Raw genomic sequence first — 21,031 nt, 5'->3', positions numbered from 1 at the left:
TTTGATAAACCCATTTAGAATCTGATATGGGTTTTGCCTGGATTCCAGGGTAAAAACCTTGAAACTTAAAGGTTGGTTTGATCTAGGTTGGTTTGATCTGGGTTTTCCAAGAAAGTTCTGTAGAATTATCAGAGAGACGGGCAATACGACCCACTTCCAATAACACTGATATTGTCCCCCAATTTAGTAATTACCACCTACACAATCCGTCAGGTGTGAGGTTTTATCACAAAAGGTCTCGGTGTTAGTTAGAGTGGGGTTAGGATATTTAAACTATTACTTATCTTTTACTACGGCCAATGTGGGATTCAACACGCCCCATCACGTGAGACTCAATTAGTGGGCCACATGTGAAAGATCCACACATCGGCAACCATGTGGAGCCAAGGGGACTCACCCTACAAGCGGGGCCAAGGGACCCACCATATCGCGCGGGGCCAGGAGACCCACCCATCACGTGATAGTACAGTACGGGTCCGTTCCTTGGCTCTTATATAATGTAGAATTATCAGAGAGACAGGTTATACAGCCCACTTCCAACAACATCGATATTGTCGCCAACTTGGTAATTACCACCTTCATAATCCATCAAATATAGAGTTTTATCACAAAAGACATCGGTGTTAGTTAGAGTGAGGTTAAGATATTTAAACTATTACTTTATCTTTTAGTACGGCGGATGTGGATTCAACAAGTTCTGCGTGAAAGTGTTGGCTGCTGCTGCTCTGCTCCCTCAACGCTCATTTTTTACACATCGCATCGTCGATCCGATCCTCGCTCCAATCCGCCAAACCGGTTCATCCCCCTCCCAAATCCCTAATTCGTATTGTTTATTTCTGTTCGAATTTTGATCTAATTTTTTTTTCCATATTTCCAGTAAATCATTTGTTATTCCTCCTCATCTCTCTCAGTGCTTTCACTGAAATTTTCAGTTCTTAGATCATATTTTGTTTCTGATTTTTTTTTGCGTTCAGTGTGATTTTGTGTGAAAGAATCAAAGATGTTGGGAATTTTAAGGCAAAAAGTGGGAGCTGGAAGCTCATCAACTATGATACACCCTCTACTTCTGCAATTTATGAACTTTCAGATTTTCTGCCTAATCTTTGTGTTGGTTCAGATTTTCGGGCAGAGGATTCGCCCCGCCACGTCGGCAATGAGGGGTTTCGCATCTTCGGCGAAAGAGGTAATCTGACGCCTACCATCATCTAATCTTTGGCATTTATAATCCATGCGATTGCTTAACAAAAAATTTATGTTTTTTGCTTTTTCAGAAGATTAATTTTTGTGTAAAATATAAATCTTATAAACATTCTACCCATTGTTTAGTTTAACGAATTTTGTAGTGTTAGTTCTGCACCATTCCAATTTGCCTTTGATTGGATAAATAATAGCCTTGTTTAGCTAATTTGCAAATTTCCTCATATTCCTAAGTTGGCATTTTTAGTCAAAAATTTTAGATTTTACAGATTTTTCCAGTTCATGATGATAAAAATTTAGGGCTTTGATTTATTGATGTGATTTCCACGTACTCTGAATTCAAATAGAAATGCAAGGATATATTAGATGTGTGAGTAAATTTCCAGTCTTCATATATTTGTTTAACCCTTAACGATATGTGAATTATTGATTGATAATTTGATAATATGTATGCTATTATTTATTAAGAAGAATTAGTTCGTTAATTTGTTGGGCTTGGTTGTTTTCGCATGTTGATGTTATAAAGCTCCTCTTTATAGTTAGGTTGAAGATCATGTGAATAGATTTTTTTTTGGTTGGTTTATATCGGGCGATTCCGGAGGCCTTGCCATCGAGGTTAGTCTAAAGCGATTCTTATCTTGTTGACTTATTGCATGTCAAAATCTGCTTCTAATCTGTGATTTAATATAATTGGGCTTTAGAAAAAAATTCATGATTTTGTCTAATCCAATTGAGTGATTAGAAAAATTTTCATCAAATTTCTGGGTTCATGGGGGTTCTGAATCTTGATGTTGAGAGAACTTGGTTGCTTTAATTGCTAATGAAATTAGCTTCTAAACGTTCATAATTTGCTTTTTTATTTTTGTTCTATATTTTCTTTGAGTTCAGATATATTTGTTTGTTTTTTTATGATATATTGCCGATGCCAAAATATCATATTTACAAGGACAAAGATAGCAAGGTTCTAAATCAAATTTTTATCCTGGTTCTACTGCTGGGTTCACTATCAATAAAAGGCACATGAAATATGGTATTGATTTTAGAGCCTTTGATTTCTCAAATTGTCTTTATACATCGAATGTCATCTGAATTTAGTTGTAGTTATTTTGTCAAAGTTTGTTATTGTTTAGCTTTTTCAAATGGCAGCCTTGGTATTTGCCCGGTATTTTTTGTGAATTCCAAACTTTGCTTATAATTGTAGGTACGTAAAAGTTGCCAATTGGATTTGTTCCCCAGATGATAATGGCATACCTATATAATGGTTGTTCTTTTGCTTTGATGTAGAAGTAAGAAAATTGTTTTGCCTCTTATGTATCCTGCTTCTTTCTGTCCGTGTGTTCTTTGTTCAAAGGTTGGTTGGTTGTTAAACTTGCTGCTGTAGAAGAGTTAATTTCTGGTAGGCAGATGATTATAGTGTTGTTCCTATTATGCATAAGGTCGTGGTAATAATATTGTGAGATTTTGGGTGCGTTTGTTTCACTTCTTAAGTGGGGCTGGACTGGCTAGGATTATTGTCCCATGTTTGGTAAGCTTGGGGACTAACTTAAATGAGACTAGCCCGGACTCATGTGGACTATCTCCCTTGCTAGGTCGTCTTAGTGAAGGTCCCCGAAAACCACGGGACTGCTAAGACTTGCTTCGTCTCCTTTGCGCCGCTTGGCATCCTCCCTCTGCGAAGACCTTACTTCATCTACGTTGCGTCTTCTCTCCAACGAGATCACAACACCACACCAAGACCATTCCCTCGTTTCAAATTCGAGAGAACTACAACGATATTCTCAGCGACCCGACCAAATTGCACCCCTTGCCGTCTGCAACTCCAATCCCTGCCCATGCCCATACCCAGCCCCACCCACCCATGCCGTCTGCAACTTCAATCCTCACCCATGGAAGAACAAGTGAAGTTGGACAATAAAAGAGGCAAAGGGAAGAGAGAGAGGGATTTGAATGGAAAAACAAAGGGAAGAGAGAGAGGAAGATGAATAGGAAAGCTCACCATGGCTGCCATTAAATTAGTGATGCTAAGCTTGAGAGGGAGGGGTTGGGATTTTTTGGGGGAAGACGGTAGTATTGAGAAAAAGAGGGAGAAAAGGCAGAAAAAAGGGAGAGGGTTGAGAGTTATGGGCGGAGATAAAAATGAATCAGGGAAGAAGATGATTCTAGCCAAATGATAAAATAATAATAAAAAAATTAGTAGATTAGATTAAATCAATGATAAAATATTGTATATATAGATTTAATAATATAATATTAGAGTCCTGCTTCTTAATCCGGCACTGCGTCAAACGCTTCACTAAGTCAGTCCATCTTAGGGGTGGTTTGGGAGTGAGGTGCTTAAAAAAAAAGCATCCATGAAAAAAAGCTATGAGAGTTTTAGGCTTTTGGTAAACTAAAAAAAAAAGGCTTATTTTGGAAGCTGTTGTGAGAATAAGCTGAAATCAAAGAAAAAGCTGAAGCATCTATTTGCAGTTTTGGAAAACTGGCTTTTTTTTCAAAGCACACAGAGCTACAGTGCTCCTTCAATGAAAAGACCTACTATCAGACTGTTTTTTTTTTTCCAAAAGCACTTTTACAAAAAAGTTTACCAAACACTCTGCTGATTTATTTCACAGTCGCTTATTCTCACAGCACAGCCGCTTATTCTCACAGCAGTTTTTTTTCAAAGCACAACAATACCAAACCAGCCCTTAGTCTAGTATAAGCCAGTCCAGCTTAGTCCCTAAAGTTAGTCAAGTCCGAGATAGTCCGGTGCAACAAACGCATCCTTTGTGTCTGCATAAATCCAGTAGTGGTTTTGATAATGAGAAAGTAATCTCTCAACTTCTTTGTAATTATAGTTGCTTTGATACTGTTATAGGGACTTTTATCAACTAGGTAATGAGGCAATGAATTGGGTTTGAGAGTTTTGATATTATGAGAGAGGTAGGGAGTATATATGGGCAGAGAGGGAGGTTGGTGATTTGCAGAAATGGAGGGCGAGATAAAAACGGGAGAAAAGGGGTAGTACATTATATTTTGATTTTATAATTTTGGGGGGTTTTGTGTTTAAACTTTTTTAGTATTTTTTTTAGATATAGCCTACAAATGTTGACCCAAAGGACATAATCATTACTTCCTATTACAATTATTAAAGTTAATTATCTTTTATATAGAAAGTCGAGGATAAGGATTGTCTACCCTTCACTTCCGGTGCCCTCCTTGTGCCATTCTGTTTTGTGTGGTCATAGTTAAGCCACGTCAACATTTTATATTGTTTTTTTATAGATATAATAAGATAAAAATAAATAATAATATAAAATATTAACATGATTTAACCGTGACCACACAGACATGGCAGGGAAAATGAAGGGGCAGACAATCCTGGTCCGAAAGCCGGAGGCCGGTTTTGGTGTCACCGGCTTCGACAAAAATAATCGGACGCAAATGCCTGTCGGCCAAAAAAAATTCAAAGCGGCTAAAAAAAATGCATAAAATTATCCTCTTTTCTGCTTCTCTTTCCCTCTCTCTCTGCCCCAGTTTCTTTATCTCCCAAACCCTAATTTTTCTGTCTTTCTGATCTGGTGTCTCTACTCGTGCCGATCAGTCGAACACCGTCCAGGAATGCGTCTCCGAATTCATTAGCTTCGTCACCAGCGAGTAATTTTCACCTCTCTCTCTCTATCTCTCTCTCTCTCTGTCTACTGTTAGTCAAATTTGTTTGGATCTTTTCATCGGGGGTTACAAACGGCAACGCTCTCTTGCTGAAAACTAGCGAATTTGGTCTCGGTTTGAAGAAAATTTGAAGCCCATAAAAGATTGCATCTCCTGCTGTCGATTTGATTTGGGTAATTGTCTGCTTTGAATGTTATGTGCTTGGGAGTGTAAATTTGGATATTAAATGAGTTTTTTGTTCAAATTTTTTGGTTTTGATTTTGGGAATTTTGTTTTGTAGCTTCGGATTCTAGGTGATGATGGTTAATTTGGTTTTGTTTTCGATTTCAGGAGATTGGGTTTTTCGAGTTTGTGACTTTTCTTTGAAGCCTGCGAAGACCTGTGTGTTTAAGGTCAGTGATTTTGAAATTCCATGGTTTTGATTCTACTTGCAGCCTGAGGTGTGATTTTAGATCTGAAATTTCCAAGCTTTTTTATTAATCTTAACCCAGATTAGTTAACTATAATTAAATAATTTTTTTTTTCCGATTATGTAACTGAAGTAGCTAAAGTTAAGAAAGAACAATTGTGGCTTAAAGTCTTTATGTTTGAAAGTTGAATCTCAGCCTTTGAGAGGCTTTTTGAACGTGTGCTCACGTATGCAGGGGATAATCAGTATTTTTTTGCTTGTTGGTTCTTAATTTTTGTATTTCGTTTTGGATTTGTTAATATATCATTTTGTGCATCTCAGTCTGTGAATCGATGTTTTAGATTGGATTTTTGTGGTTTTGAATTTGTGGGTTTTTTTTTGGCTGCCTTAGAAGAGTTATCCAATGGTTTGATTGAACATTTTTCCTCTTTCTGTTGCAATTTTGCTGTCGTTGTGGCCCTTTGTGAGACTTTGATTTGTCTGTTTTTTTTTTTTTGCTTTGTACAACTTTTGTAAAAGTGAAGTGTTCGTTTTCAATTTTGAGATTGGATTCAAGCAGATTTCCAAGTTTTTTGATTAATCTTAAATCATATTAGTTAATTATAGTTAAATTAATTTTGTTTATTTATTTATGTTATGTTCCAGCCTCTTCATAAAATGGGGGTAAGGCTAGCCGACGTTCACCTCTCCCAGACCCTGCGTAAAGCGGGAGCCTTGTGCACTGGGTACGATCTTTTTATTTATGTTATGTTGCTAGAGGTCGCACTTGGTGCGATGGCAAGTGTCTTCGCCCATGAGCGGTAGGTCTCGGGTTCGAGACTTGGGAGCAGCCTCTCCATAAAATGGGGGTAAGGCTAGCCGACATTCACCTCTCCCAGACCCTGCGTAAAGCGGGAGCCTTGTGCACTGGGTACGACCTTTTTATTTATGTTATGTTGCTGAAATAGCTAAAGTTGAGAAAGAACAGTTGGAGCTTAGAGTCTTGCACTTGGGAGTGTAAATTTGGATTTATAAATGGGTTTTTTTGTTTAAATTTTTGGGTTGTAATTTTGGGGATTATGTTTGTGGCTTCGAATTATGGGTGATGATGGTTAATTTGGTTTTGTTTTTGGTTTCAGGAGATCCGGTTTTTCGGGTTTCTAACGCTTCTTTGCAGCCTGCGAAGGCCTCTGTATTTAAGGTCAGCATTTTTAAAATTCTACGCTTTTTATTAGATTTGCAGCCTGACATGTAATTTTAAAGCTGAAATTTCCAAGCTTTTCGATTAATCTTAAATCAGATTAGTTAATTATATAAATTTTTTTTTCTTTCTATTATGTAGCTGAAATAGCTAAAGTTGGGAATGTTGGATCTGTTGCCTTAGGGAAGAAATTTTAAACCTACAAAAGCTTGGTTTTCAGGAAATCGCCAATCCTGCAGAAACTTTGGGTTTCCTGGCGAGTTCTCCGACTTATTTGTTTCGGGTTTGAGTTCTCTTTTCTTTGTTCAAATTTTTGTTGACTTTAATTTTAAAAAGCGAGGTTTTTTTTGTTCAATGATTTTGTCCATCTTATTAGCTTTCTCACCAGAGATCTCCGCCATCACTGCTACACCAAACTCGCCGATGGTGTCCCACTCTCTCAAACCAGGTACGACTTCTTTCACTTTTTTTTGTTTCCGGGAAAATTTAGGGCTCGAAAGTGTGTAGAATTTTAGAAGTAAAAAAAAGTCTCAATCTTTGTGTCGTCCTGTACAACCATCTTATTCTACCATTGTAGCATAAAGTTGCACATATTATTTGGTTTGTAGATAGAATTATTTGTGTTTTTTAGTAGTATGGGAAATTGTAGTCAACATATCATTTTCTGCAAGACTGAAGATTAGTCTGTAATGGATATACAGATCTTTGAGAGGACACACATCATTTGGCCGATTGCATAGGATTGCTACATCTGAACACTGTACAGGTATAATTTCTTTTTATATTACCTTGAATTAAAGAAAAATGGTACTTATCTTCGTTAATTCGAGAAGATAAGAACTGTTTGTCGTCAATTCAAGGTGACATTAGCTTCTCCTCAACTAATGTCTGCCCTGTTCCTTTTACTTTTATGTCTACCTTTTTTGTTAACAAATCGTTTGGCCTCCCATTTTTTACCACACTTATAGATTATAGTAAAATCAAGCTTAAATGAGATAGTTTTAGGAGGAATTTAGGTTTATTTGTGGCTGTGAAGTTTAATATTTAGTTAATTACATTTACAGGCGATGAGATAGTTTTTGCCTATTCTTCCACTTGGTTTTTGAACTGCACAGAATTATAGCTTTATAAAATTGATAGTCAGCCCGTGCATTAAATGGACTGTTTATTATCTTTGAGTTAATTAGATTCAAGCAATTGAGGCTGACTAACTTTTTGATCATCAATTGTTGATGTGCTACTTATCTAATTGGGTACGTTGTATATATGCATGACCTGATGGTATTCCTTTAAATTACTTATATGCAAAAATTGTTTTCTGTGATGGTTCTAAATGATTTGTTAGATGCTATTTTGGCTTCAGTTGTTTTTCTTTTTCTTCCACTGATCATTTCCTATGTGGTTGATTTATAGGCCTCTTGAATTTTGAATTGTGATTGAAAATTGGAGTCCACACATGGAGTATAGGTAAAACCACTACTTATTTTTCTTATTACTTTTCCTTTAGATGTCTTTTTGAGTCTGAGATTGAGTCTCTATAGATTGTAAATTTCCGACACATGCATACTTCAGTGCATACAAGAAAGCCAATGTTTTTCTTTTAGGTATAAAGAACAAAATACGTTATAATATATATATATATATATATTTCTTCAATGAATGCTTTGCTGTTTTTACTTTTAATTGTTTAGTTTAATGGTTGTTTGGATCCTTAAAAATGTTCTTCATTCAAATGTCTTTTTGGATGGATAATTAAATCGATATAGATTATGTTACCTTTTGCTTTATCAGATTTGTGATCTTCTTACTGGCTTCAGTTCTTTTTTTTTTTTTTGGTTTGTTCTGTATATTTACATGGGTTTCGTCTGTTCATTTCTTTTTTTCTGGATATCGTTTAGATACTGAGAATGTGTCGTTTGGTTATGTTTTTTATTTCAGGAGGTGCGGCTTTTGGTATTTTTGGCCTTTTTTGTCTACTGTTGTAACATTTTTGTAATAGAGGTGAGTAATTTACATATTTTTTCAAGCCTTTCTCTAACAAAGTAATAATTTTTTATGAAAGTTGTGAGACTTCACTTCTATATTATCTCATGCATAAATGTGTTTGATGTTATTTTATGAATATGTTAAATGGGTTAAGATGCATATCGTTGTTTACAGAGTTCAAAAAATAGTTAGCTGCTATTTTTTGTGTTTTGGGGATTTTATCAGATTTGAAAAAAGACGGAGACGAAATTAATTTTGAACAATCTGTGTGTGGGGAATGCAACATATCGGATTTAGGTTATACTGTGCATAGTTTTATTGTTTGTTGTTATCTGCGCTATACCATTTCTATGCAGGCTTTGAACGTTATTCATGAGCTTTTATAAGCACTTTCCATATTTTAAGCTGTATGTTTTGGGTTCTTTTCCATTAGGTCATTAGCTACTGAATGATGGAGAAACGAGGACCATGCCACTGATTTTGGGTTCTTTTTATAATTTTCTGATTTTGGGGTTTTGCAGGGAGTGCTGATGTACTGATTTTATGGGATTTTTTTGTCCTTGCAGGATTTTGGGTCTTTGAAATGGTTACGTGTTGTTTTTAACTTTTTGGTTCTCGCGTGTTCCGTTCTTCATTGCTTCGTGATTCTCATTTTTCAGCATTGGGTAATGGAAATTTGTAAAAATAGTTGTAGTTTTTTTAGAAAGTTGGCATTTTTACTTATATTTTCTGTTTAATCCAAATGTAAGACTGGAAAATAATTGAAATGATGGTTTTTTAAAAAACTCCTCTTAATTTTTTTTTCTGGGATTTAAAAGCATCTTTTCCCGATTGGTTACAAGGGTTATGTTCTCTATAATTGGTTCACCTAAGTTTGATTAGTTTTAAGTTTTGTCCTAAGTTTTGTCTTCTGTGCTGTAATGAGATATTTCTGTTGGCCTTTCAGATTTCGGCATGGGAAAGTTCACTTATTTGTCTAATTAGATTGCGTATGCCTTCAGTTGTTTATTTAATTGTTCTGTTTGCGTTCGGTGTGATGATCTAAATTTTATATGTTTGGAATTATTCACTTAACACCAATTTGTTACATTCAGGTCTCCACCTCACACTTCACAAGTTCAAATCCCATAGAAGACGGTTCTGCAGATTGTGTCTGCAATTAGATCAGAGAGCAACCGCTCTTTTGTTATCATTTAAATTATTTAAGTCGCACGTAGAATGCCTTAATTACAAAAGGGCCTTCCGCACGCCCGTGAGCGCGTGCAGGAGGCTAGTATTAACTAAAGTTGATTTCAATGTGATGATGATGGCAACCACTAACAACAAAACAACAATCTCCTTAATCTAGGAGAAAGATTCGAAAGGTGAGGAAGAAAAGAAAGGAAAGGAGGAAAGAGAGCTTTGCACATGCAAATGTCAATGTACATGTAAAGCAGAAGTTTCTCTATCGTGTTGTTTATCTTTGTCTAGCTCTAGTATTTTGAGGGTCTATGAGAATACAATAAATTGTGACTTGGGTCTCATAGCTTTCTTGCTATATGATATCATATAAGTAAATGCTAGAATGCGAAGTTTTAACCAAGACCATACTCACAAGCAAAATACAAATACAAAAGTCCATTTTAAAATGAAGGTTGTGACTTATCGAAAGGTGTTCCGTAAACATAGAAATTATGGATATGTAGGCATATGTATTTTAGCATTGTGTGATGAATAGGTTTATTTTTTCTTAAATTATTTTTCTTTGGGTATTGCATGTCATGATCACCACAGTGATGTTTGATGTTCTTCTTTAGGTGCTTCTTGGGGAAATCAAGTTTGGTGATGCGCTTTGTAAAAGAACAATTCATTGAATTTCAAGTTTGTTCTATATCTTTCAAAGGACGCATTTTCTTTTTTATCCATACCTTTACCTTTATAGTATGTTATCACAAGAATCAATTGCCACCCATAGTTGGTGGTATTATCTTTACAACACATTCAAAGCATTGAATAAAATCGCACTTGCTATTTGTTCTGTCAATTGGACTACTAGAGTAGAACTATAGAAATATTTGGTGAAAGCAATGAAGAAATCATTATGATTGGTCTGCAAAGAAGCTCTAATAAGTTACAAGATAGTAGCAATGTAAATTGAACTACTCATTTTATGGATCAATTCACCTATCTCTTGCTTTTTCTTTCATTTGGAGATAATTGTGTAAATGTGTGGTTTTGTGAGCGTTACTCATGTGAAACGTGTGTTGTCTGAATTGCTACATTTAAGAATGTGATTGTATTTTTGCAGCATTTTCAGTTAATTTTTCTACGAATATTATCCATGGTTTGAAAACCCGCAACAAAGCGTGAGCATTCCTGCTAGTGATATCGATTCTGGAAGCATGCCGAAACAAGGTCGTTTGACCGCAATTCACAAGAATTGCTTCACTGCGGCCCGATCAGTTCAAATTCAAACAACCCCAATTAGGCTTCCACAACATCAGCAACCCATGCGTTGATCTGTACTTCCACTGCGCCAAGGACGCCATGTCGACCGTGGAATTTCACAAAACTCTGATGAACCAAGTGTTTCCCTCGGCTGGTGGCACAATCCTCTAACCACCCATAAACTCATTTGCAACTTCATAGACAAATGCAGCGACGGTGGAAAATGCAACCAAGACGAAGCTTTCTTCACGGTAGCAGTTTGGCTCCACCAGAACCACCCCAAAACCCTTGCCTACAATCTTGTGCCAATTTCCGGCTCCTTTGGACATATCCTAGACCTTCCTTGCATTCTCTCGCAGGTTTTACGGGGTGAAGCTCACTTGAAATTTACTGGGAGGACGAGGGAGGAGGCGGATTCAAACAGAATGGTGAAGGTCAAGGAAAAGGACGTCAACTCAAAGGCAAGCGAATTGTTGTTAAGGAGGAAGGCGATCCACACGGCCAACAAGGCGGCTCAGAGATACGAGCGCGACGCTGATTATCGCTTATTGCACGACTGTGTTTTGGATATTTTTGCCGTGCCTTAAGTCTGATATTGAAAAAATTCATCATCACAAGGACCATGACCATCATGATGATTACTGCTTGGAGATTACCCAAGCGGCTACCTTTTTGCTTACCATCGCTGATCATCATATGCTATTCGAAAACATTGCAAGGAAGGTTTTCCCGTCAGAATCATGCCTCTGAGAAGGGGATGGTAGTCTTTGTTGTATTGACCGACTGAAGAAGGAGGTTTTGTCGCCCTTAAGAAAAACTATGGCATCAGAGGGCTGGGAACCTGCCAACCGGTGGGGTTATAGAGCGGAGTACAAGCGAGAGCAACTGGCTGCAGCCAATGAGGTTGATCCTGGCGATGCAGCGCTGCTTTCGCATGACATATTAAGCTATATCAAGTAACTTGAGCTCGAGCAGGAGGCTGATGTTAAGTGGAAGAAAGTGATGGAGGTCTACTCAAAGCAGCGGAAGTAGAAGAATTGGTTGGCTGTGTGATGTCGACAACACCTTGTCGGCGAGTTTGGCTTTGGGGCTTTTGTTGCTTCAATTGAGTGACGAGCCATGGAAGGGAAATGTGGTCACCTAAAGCAAAAACCCTCACCTGCATTTGATACAAGGCGAGGATCTTAATTCGAGGGCCGAATATATGCAGACTTTGATCAAAAGCCAGGACTGGACAACTGATTTCGGGAAGGTGTTCGATGTGATTCTAGAAGAGGTAGTGAATGAGAATTTGAAGCCAGATAAGATGGTCAAGAAGGTGCTTGCCTTGACCACATACAAACACTTCTTGACAGGCAACAACTTCAGCTTCTGGGGGGAGATTAAGATGTCTCCCTTTGTTCTTCTAGTTTATGCTAGTACTTTCACTTCTCCAAAGCTCTCCTTCTTTCTTTGAGTTCTGATGAGACTAAGAAACAGTATATATATAGGTGTATATGTGCTGCTAATAAGTGTGTGTGTGTGTGTGTGTGTGTGTATACATGTAATTAATACTTTTGTAGAGGAGCAAAATGAGTGACAAGAACTAAAAAAGTGGGACTGGAAACGGTAGGCTTATAACGATCAAATTCTAACGGTCACTTTCAATGGAGGTAATAGAAACGAATAAAATGTGGGGCTGGACTTGTTGCCTCAAGTGACCTGGCATTGGTACTTCCAAATGTAAAGAAAAAAGGCACAAAGACAACTAGACGAGCACCATAGCCTTAAACGGGTTGGTCTTGCTTTGGTGAGCATGAACTTCCTTACATTTTGGTTTTACCTGGCCCCACCTTTGAGACCACTCATGTGAGAAAGGCAACATTTGCATAGCAATTTAACCAAAGATTTTCTCAGGTGACACTGATCGACCAACAATTAATAATCATTCATGTAAAAGAGTTGGCTTATGCAAAAACCCTACCAAAGAGTCACATTAGGGTGACACCGTAATCAATCAACAATTGACAATAACTAATCTAGAGCCAACTTGTGGCTTTTATTTATAGGCATCTACTAAGATTGCTTATGTTTTATTATACATACTTGGCTATCAGATAGAAAAGGGTGGTGCTATTTGTTTGTACCATACTTGACCAATCCCGAAACTACTGAGCACCGGTCAACATTATACCGTCAAGGACCTAGAAGAGGTTCCCTTCAACCAGAAGGCCAATCACAATGCGACACGTGTCGACATCAGAAGTCAATCACAGCGCGACACGTGTCAACCTCATAAGCCAATCACAACACGACACGTGTCCATGTTAGAACAAAACTAGAAACTCTCTTCTATAAATAGGGATCATTCTCCCACAATAATCTCTAATGTCATTTTGTACTAAACTATTCACTAGAACTCACAAAAGGAGAGCTTGAACATATGTATTTGTGTAAACCCTTCACAATTAATGAGAACTCCTCTACTCCGTGGACGTAGCCAATCTGGGTGAACCACGTACATCTTGTGTTTGCTTCCCTGTCCCTATTCATTTACGTACTTATCTTCACTAGTGACCGAAGCGACCAAGCGAAGGTCACAAACCTGACACTTTCTGTTGTACCAAAGTCCTCGCTGATTTTGTGCATCAACATTTGGCGCCGTCTGTGGGAAGGACACTTACTCCCACTCTCTTCAGCTTTGTCAAGCTGGTTTCCACCGTTCGTACACTTTCTTTTGGCCAAGCATCTCTCTCCGACATGGGGAGCGAAAGAAGCCACAGCACACAGAATGACACCCCTGCTTGACCTAGTATGAAGCAACGAAAGCAGGAAGGAAATAGAGTTACTCTTCAAGCTAAAGTCGATGAGCTAGAGTTTCAGAACAACAAGATAGCGATGAAGAATGAAGTCCTCCATGAACAATATGAAAAACTTTTCAAGATGCTTCATGAGGCTAGGCAGGCTCAAACACATAAGCTCGTCGCCCCTGTTGAGGTTAACAATCAACTGAATGCCCCCCAACACGGAGGGTCCCCGATATCCGACACGGACATCCCTGATAGGGATCGAGCTACACATCAATGTGATAATCAACATGAGACTTCTCTCAACCCAGCTGCTTCAACCCGAAGCAGGAGAAGTAGAGGAAAACACCTCCTCACATAGGGAGTGGAAGGATCAAAAGCTGTCTATCGCGATTGTCGAGACTTCCTAAAGCAACGTCGAGAGAATCCCATCCACATAAGCTCGAAGATCAATGACCCAAGGGTTTTTGAAAGACTCGGTCCACTTCCACGACCCAGGCTAGCCGTCAATCTAGAGAATGGGCAACAAGTCCCAGAAGAATATGAAGGTACTAGGGACTCGGAAACATTCCAACATACTCACTCTAGGAGTCAGTGTGGCGAGTCCAGAGAAAGATCACGCTATCTTGATCAAACTTTCCTGCTTCCAAGAGGCGATAGGGACTTAAAGAAGAGAACTTCGGTGGTGCACGACTCCGCTCAGGACCCCCTTGTCCTGCAGCTCCTTGAGGAAGTAAACAAGCTGAAGGCTGAACGTCAAGCCGAGATACCTGACTGGAACCAACCCAGGCCTAGCCCTCTCACAAGAAGGATCCTCAACACTCCCCTCCAAGCGAAGACAAAGCAGAAGCTTCACTTATAGCTCTATACTGGAAGGGAAGACCCGATTGAACACCTTAACCTCTTTGAGTCCACCATGGTATACCGAGGACACACCGACGAAGAACGATGCCTTCTCTTCCCCTCCACCCTCTCTGGCGGAGCTTTAAACTGGTATTGCCGTCTTCCACCTGAGACAGTAGACTCATTTGAAGAGTTGAGGAAACTGTTTGTCTCTCAACACATTTTCCAGACCGATCGATTGCATTCCGCAGATGACTTGTACACTATTCGCCAAAAGCTGGACGAGTTATTACGAAAGTACGCTGGCCGCTTCAGCCATGAGTATTCTCGCTGCGCTGAGGCAGATGACAAGACCGCCCTCAAGGCCTTCACGGCAGGCTTACGTGACTGTATCTTCAAGTACATGATCAATGCCAACACTTGGAAGACTTACTCTGAGGTGATGGCACAAGCTTACAACCATGCCTCTGCTGAGGCAAGGACATATCCAGGGAAACCCTCTACGGTCACCCCTTATCAGCAAGTAGGGAGTGGAGGCCAGATCCAACCGAATGAAAAGACATCAACCTTCCAAACGGTAGCAGCACACCCCCCAGCCTCATTTAATGCTTCGCCAAGTCAGCAGACATATCAATCCCAGGGCAAAAGGAAAGATTTCCATCCTCACCAATCTCATTTTAATAAAAAGAATAAGGGGCACTATCGCGATAACTCAGTATATCGTCACAATAACACCCATCCCCAGGCAGTCAACGCAGTGGGCCAATCGCGTGTCAAGACAGGCCCTACCCCGAGGTATAAGACATACACACCTTTGAACGCTACATGCGTGGCCATCTACCCCAGTATAGCTCACCTGATACCAAAGCCAAAGCCAAGACAGCCAGATTACAAGTCCACGAAGAACACATGCGTGTTTTGTTGCTACCACGAGTATAATGGCCATGATAGCGAGAAGTGCATCATCCTCCGTGATCATATTGAAGCTTTGGCACGTGACGGAAAAATTGATCAGTTCCTCCTTCACCCTCCAAGGGATAACCGTAACCAACGCCAGGTGAATGTGATATATTCCATAAGCGGCGGCACACCCATGTTTGAATCTTCCAATAGGGCCATGAAAAACAGTGAACGAACTTTGAGACCTGGCCATCAAGTGTTTCACGTGGAAGACATCAGGGGAGGCAAGTATCAAAAGCCTAACTGGGATCCAATATGTTTCTACCCTGAGGAAGAAAGAGGTATCATCTACCCTCACAACGACCCGCTGATCGTGGAGGCTCACATAGCAAATTTTGATGTGAAACGAATCCTGATAGACACTGGTGCTTCAGTCAATATCATGTTTGCTGAAGCTTTCAAGGCACTTAATGTAGTTGAACACTTGCTCGATCGCTCGATTTCTCCTCTGATAAGCTTCTCTGGCGATATCGTGCAACCTTTAGGGAGTATACATTTACCCCTCACCATTGGTACAGGCCCCTACACAGCTACTATTACCACTAACTTCCTAGTGGTTAATTGCCCGACGGCATACAATGTCATCTTTGGGCGCACATGCATAAATGATCACAAGGCCATGGTATCCACACATATGTTGTTGATGAAGTTTCCAACCCCTTTCGGCAATGGATACATCAGGGGAGATCAACTTAGTGCTCGATCATGTTACAACACTTCAGTTAAGCAACAACACCTGCATGTCCCCAAGGAGACCCTCTCTGTACATAACCAGGTAGTAAAGACCAGTCCAGATGAAGCTAACTCGGATCTTCATGATGGCAACAGTCAACCCGACGACCCTCGAGATGACTCCTTCACCCAGCAAGCACAACCTGCTGAAGAGTTAGAGAATGTCTCTATCTCCAAAGACCATCCAGATCGCATGGTGAAGATTGGCACCACTTTGTCACCACCCATTCGGTTGTCGCTGATCTCATTTTTACAAGAGAACGCCGAGGTCTTCGCTTGGTCATATAAAGATATGCCGGGCATCTCTCCCGATATCATCTGTCACCACTTGAGTATTGATCCCAAGACCAAACCAGTAAAAGAGAAGCGAAGATCTTATGATGTTGAGCGATATGAGGCGATGAAAGCAGAAGTTGAAAAACTCAAGGACATAGGCTTCGTCCGTGAAGTCAATTACCCAACATAGGTAGCAAATGTTGTCCTTGTTAAGAAAAATCTGACCAAGGAAAGTCTCCTGCTTCAAAAGGTCTTGTGGAGAATGTGTGTCGACCTCCGTGTTCTGCGGCAAGACAGACTGGCAAGAACGTCCAACCTTTACCCACATTCGAGAAAAGACTCCCAACATAATTACTTTCTTAAAAGCCGAAGCGGCACCGCTTTCCGAATCTCGAGAGCCAGATCCCCGACGGGATTGCTTGTTCGAAAACCGAAGAGGCACAGCTCTCAGAACTTCGAGAGCCAGATTTCCTTAGATAAAGTTTGTTTGTAATCTTCACACGCAACATCAGCTTTCCAGATACCACATACATCTTTTTCAAAGTGTTCTGACAAAGTTAAAACATGTGAAGCTGACAGCTCCCACTACATTGCTATGACCAAGAAGGGTAAAGGAATAGCATTACTACTTGCTATGGGGAAATTCCTATATATGTCGACCTCCATCCTCCACGGACAGACAAGCCTGCAAAAATGCTTAACCATTTCTCGCATTCGAGAAGGCACCCTCAACATAACCTCTCGAAATACTCAACTTTATTTCCCCTCGATAATACCTCAGCAAATAAGCCACACCAAGAACAAGAGTATCTCATATCATCAGGGTCGAAAGCAAGAGTATCCCATATCATGCTTTCTCCCTGTCTTTGTCTTTGTCCTTGTCCACACCTGCAGGACAAGGAGAAAGAGAGCAGTCAGTCGAAACCTGAAATCAAACCTCCAATCTGGAACTGACTGCCTGGAACCTTTGCCTGGTTGCTTACTTAGCATTGCTCTCGAGTACTCATCCTCAACTGCTGTCAAGGTCACGAATTCCACCGGCATATACCTCATGACAGTTGATCAGATATTGGCTCTTTACACTGAAGCTGCCAAGCGTGGATGAGTCATTATGAAGGAATGTTCAGAATGACCATTTAAATGCAAAGGTTGCACACCACTTCTGCCATGCAAAAGATTGAAGCAGAAGGTTCAACGGTGAGCTGAAACAGATCGCTACAGCACGACACCTTTCCATACCACATTCACTATTCCGTCAACAGCAAAAGTATCCCATATCATCAAGGTCGAATGTACTCTAGATTTGATGGACTTGTTTTGACCCTCAAATTCTTGAGTTGGCCTTATACTCTGGAGGGAACCAGAAAACCCTCCAGCACAGTTCAAGAATAAGCCTGTGGAAAGTTACTTCTTCAAAAGCAAAAGTATCTCATATCATCTCTTATCCATTTGTTTCTCCTTATCCTGGCAGTAGAATGAGAGACAAGGAGAATGAGAACAATCAACCGGAAGCTGAAGTCGAACCTCCGATCCTGGGTTGCTTGCTTGGAAGTTTGACTGCTTACTTTGTCTGTCACCTCTTTCGGCAGATCTACTAGCTCGGCGACTTGAGGGACTCCTACTATAAGGTTTGTATCGCACTTGACCAAACCCGAAACTACAAGTAAGCTTCAAGTGAAATTGATACATTACCTTGTGCATCTTCATCGGTTAAAGACACCACCCCTGGATGGAGGAAAAGTACTTCCGGAGAAGATGCCACATCTACATAGGAGACAGATAAGGCAAGTGAAAATGATACCACACCTCGGTACTTAGAAGTTTCGTGATTACTCAGCGGCTTGGATCTTGCAAGTCCCCAACCGAGGAGTTTCCCTCACTCGGGAACTTAGGGGAGCATTGTTTGTACCATACTTGACCAATCCCGAAACTACTGAGCACCGGTCAACATTATACCGTCAAGGACCTAGAAGAGGTTCCCTTCAACCAGAAGGCCAATCACAATGCGACACGTGTCGACATCAGAAGTCAATCACAGCGCGACACGTGTCAACCTCATAAGCCAATCACAACACGACACGTGTCCATGTTAGAACAAAACTAGAAACTCTCTTCTATAAATAGGGATCATTCTCCCACAATAATCTCTAATGTCATTTTGTACTAAACTATTCACTAGAACTCACAAAAGGAGAGCTTGAACATATGTATTTGTGTAAACCCTTCACAATTAATGAGAACTCCTCTACTCCGTGGACGTAGCCAATCTGGGTGAACCACGTACATCTTGTGTTTGCTTCCCTGTCCCTATTCATTTACGTACTTATCTTCACTAGTGACCGAAGCGACCAAGCGAAGGTCACAAACCTGACACTTTCTGTTGTACCAAAGTCCTCGCTGATTTTGTGCATCAACATTTGGCGCCGTCTGTGGGAAGGACACTTACTCCCACTCTCTTCAGCTTTGTCAAGCTGGTTTCCACCGTTCGTACACTTTCTTTTGGCCAAGCATCTCTCTCCGACATGGGGAGCGAAAGAAGCCACATCACACAGAATGACACCCCTGCTTAACCTAGTATGAAGCAACGAAAGCAGGAAGGAAATAGAGTTACTCTTCAAGCTAAAGTCGATGAGCTAGAGTTTCAGAACAACAAGATAGCGATGAAGAATGAAGTCCTCCATGAACAATATGAAAAACTTTTCAAGATGCTTCATGAGGCTAGGCAGGCTCAAACACATAAGTTCGTCGCCCCTGTTGAGGTTAACAATCAACTGAATGCCCCCCAACACGGAGGGTCCCCGATATCCGACACGGACATCCCTGATAGGGATCGAGCTACACATCAATGTGATAATCAACATGAGACTTCTCTCAACCCAGCTGCTTCAACCCGAAGCAGGAGAAGTAGAGGAAAACACCTCCTCACATAGGGAGTGGAAGGATCAAAAGCTGTCTATCGCGATTGTCGAGACTTCCTAAAGCAACGTCGAGAGAATCCCATCCACATAAGCTCGAAGATCAATGACCCAAGGGTTTTTGAAAGACTCGGTCCACTTCCACGACCCAGGCTAGCCGTCAATCTAGAGAATGGGCAACAAGTCCCAGAAGAATATGAAGGTACTAGGGACTCGGAAACATTCCAACATACTCACTCTAGGAGTCAGTGTGGCGAGTCCAGAGAAAGATCACGCTATCTTGATCAAACTTTCCTGCTTCCAAGAGGCGATAGGGACTTAAAGAAGAGAACTTCGGTGGTGCACGACTCCGCTCAGGACCCCCTTGTCCTGCAGCTCCTTGAGGAAGTAAACAAGCTGAAGGCTGAACGTCAAGCCGAGATACCTGACTGGAACCAACCCAGGCCTAGCCCTCTCACAAGAAGGATCCTCAACACTCCCCTCCAAGCGAAGACAAAGCAGAAGCTTCACTTATAGCTCTATACTGGAAGGGAAGACCCGATTGAACACCTTAACCTCTTTGAGTCCACCATGGTATACCGAGGACACACCGACGAAGAACGATGCCTTCTCTTCCCCTCCACCCTCTCTGGCGGAGCTTTAAACTGGTATTGCCGTCTTCCACCTGAGACAGTAGACTCATTTGAAGAGTTGAGGAAACTGTTTGTCTCTCAACACATTTTCCAGACCGATCGCTTGCATTCCGCAGATGACTTGTACACTATTCGCCAAAAGCTGGACGAGTTATTACGAAAGTACGCTGGCCGCTTCAGCCATGAGTATTCTCGCTGCGCTGAGGCAGATGACAAGACCGCCCTCAAGGCCTTCACGGCAGGCTTACGTGACTGTATCTTCAAGTACATGATCAATGCCAACACTTGGAAGACTTACTCTGAGGTGATGGCACAAGCTTACAACCATGCCTCTGCTGAGGCAAGGACATATCCAGGGAAACCCTCTACGGTCACCCCTTATCAGCAAGTAGGGAGTGGAGGCCAGATCCAACCGAATGAAAAGACATCAACCTTCCAAACGGTAGCAGCACACCCCCCAGCCTCATTTAATGCTTCGCCAAGTCAGCAGACATATCAATCCCAGGGCAAAAGGAAAGATTTCCATCCTCACCAATCTCATTTTAATAAAAAGATTTCCAGCCTCATTTTGTACTAAACTATTCACTAGAACTCACAAAAGGAGAGCTTGAACATATGTATTTGTGTAAACCCTTCACAATTAATGAGAACTCCTCTACTCCGTGGACGTAGCCAATCTGGGTGAACCACGTACATCTTGTGTTTGCTTCCCTGTCCCTATTCATTTACGTACTTATCTTCACTAGTGACCGAAGCGACCAAGCGAAGGTCACAAACCTGACATTTTCTGTTGTACCAAAGTCCTCGCTGATTTTGTGCATCAACACTATTCACACCTATTTTACCTCCACCCACTCTTCTTAATTTTCGGCCGTCGGATCGAATGAATTAAAAAAGACCTAAAGACAAAAATTACCAAAAAACTGTGTGAGAATTTAAAATGGGAGTGAATAGCATCAACTATAGAAAAAGAAACATCCATTTTTTTCCTTCTGATTAAAAGAGGAGATTTACACCGTAACATACTAACACAAAAT

The 21,031-nt window shown here is 40.6% G+C and overlaps 1 protein-coding gene across 1 annotated transcript; it reads left to right on the top strand.

Annotated features, from left to right (window-relative positions):
• The first annotated feature begins 679 nt into the window (after nucleotides 1-679).
• On the top strand, nucleotides 680-10,005 carry LOC114821549 (uncharacterized). The gene is made up of 9 exons (XM_070821930.1): nucleotides 680-795; nucleotides 975-1,183; nucleotides 5,179-5,240; nucleotides 6,376-6,437; nucleotides 6,658-6,693; nucleotides 6,814-6,885; nucleotides 7,139-7,203; nucleotides 8,376-8,438; nucleotides 9,518-10,005. The coding sequence occupies exons 1-8, from the start codon at nucleotides 680-682 to the stop codon at nucleotides 8,420-8,422; spliced, it is 669 nt and encodes a 222-aa protein (XP_070678031.1). The 3' UTR covers nucleotides 8,423-8,438; nucleotides 9,518-10,005.
• Nucleotides 10,006-21,031: the final 11,026 nt, after the last annotated feature.

This window comes from Malus domestica, chromosome 05, assembly GCF_042453785.1.
Source record: "Malus domestica chromosome 05, GDT2T_hap1".
Taxonomy (NCBI): Eukaryota; Viridiplantae; Streptophyta; class Magnoliopsida; order Rosales; family Rosaceae; genus Malus; species Malus domestica.
The sequence above is the reverse complement of the archived record's forward strand: the minus strand, read 5'-3'. Positions and strand labels throughout refer to the sequence as shown.

Coding starts and splice junctions, on each gene's coding strand:
- LOC114821549 (XM_070821930.1), top strand. CDS start 680: ATGTGGATTCAACAAGTTCTGCGTGAAAGTGTTGGCTGCTGCTGCTCT. Junction 6,438..6,657: donor CGAAGGCCTCTGTATTTAAG/GTCAGCATTTTT, acceptor CTTGGTTTTCAG/GAAATCGCCAATCCTGCAGA. Junction 7,204..8,375: donor TACATCTGAACACTGTACAG/GTATAATTTCTT, acceptor TTTTTATTTCAG/GAGGTGCGGCTTTTGGTATT.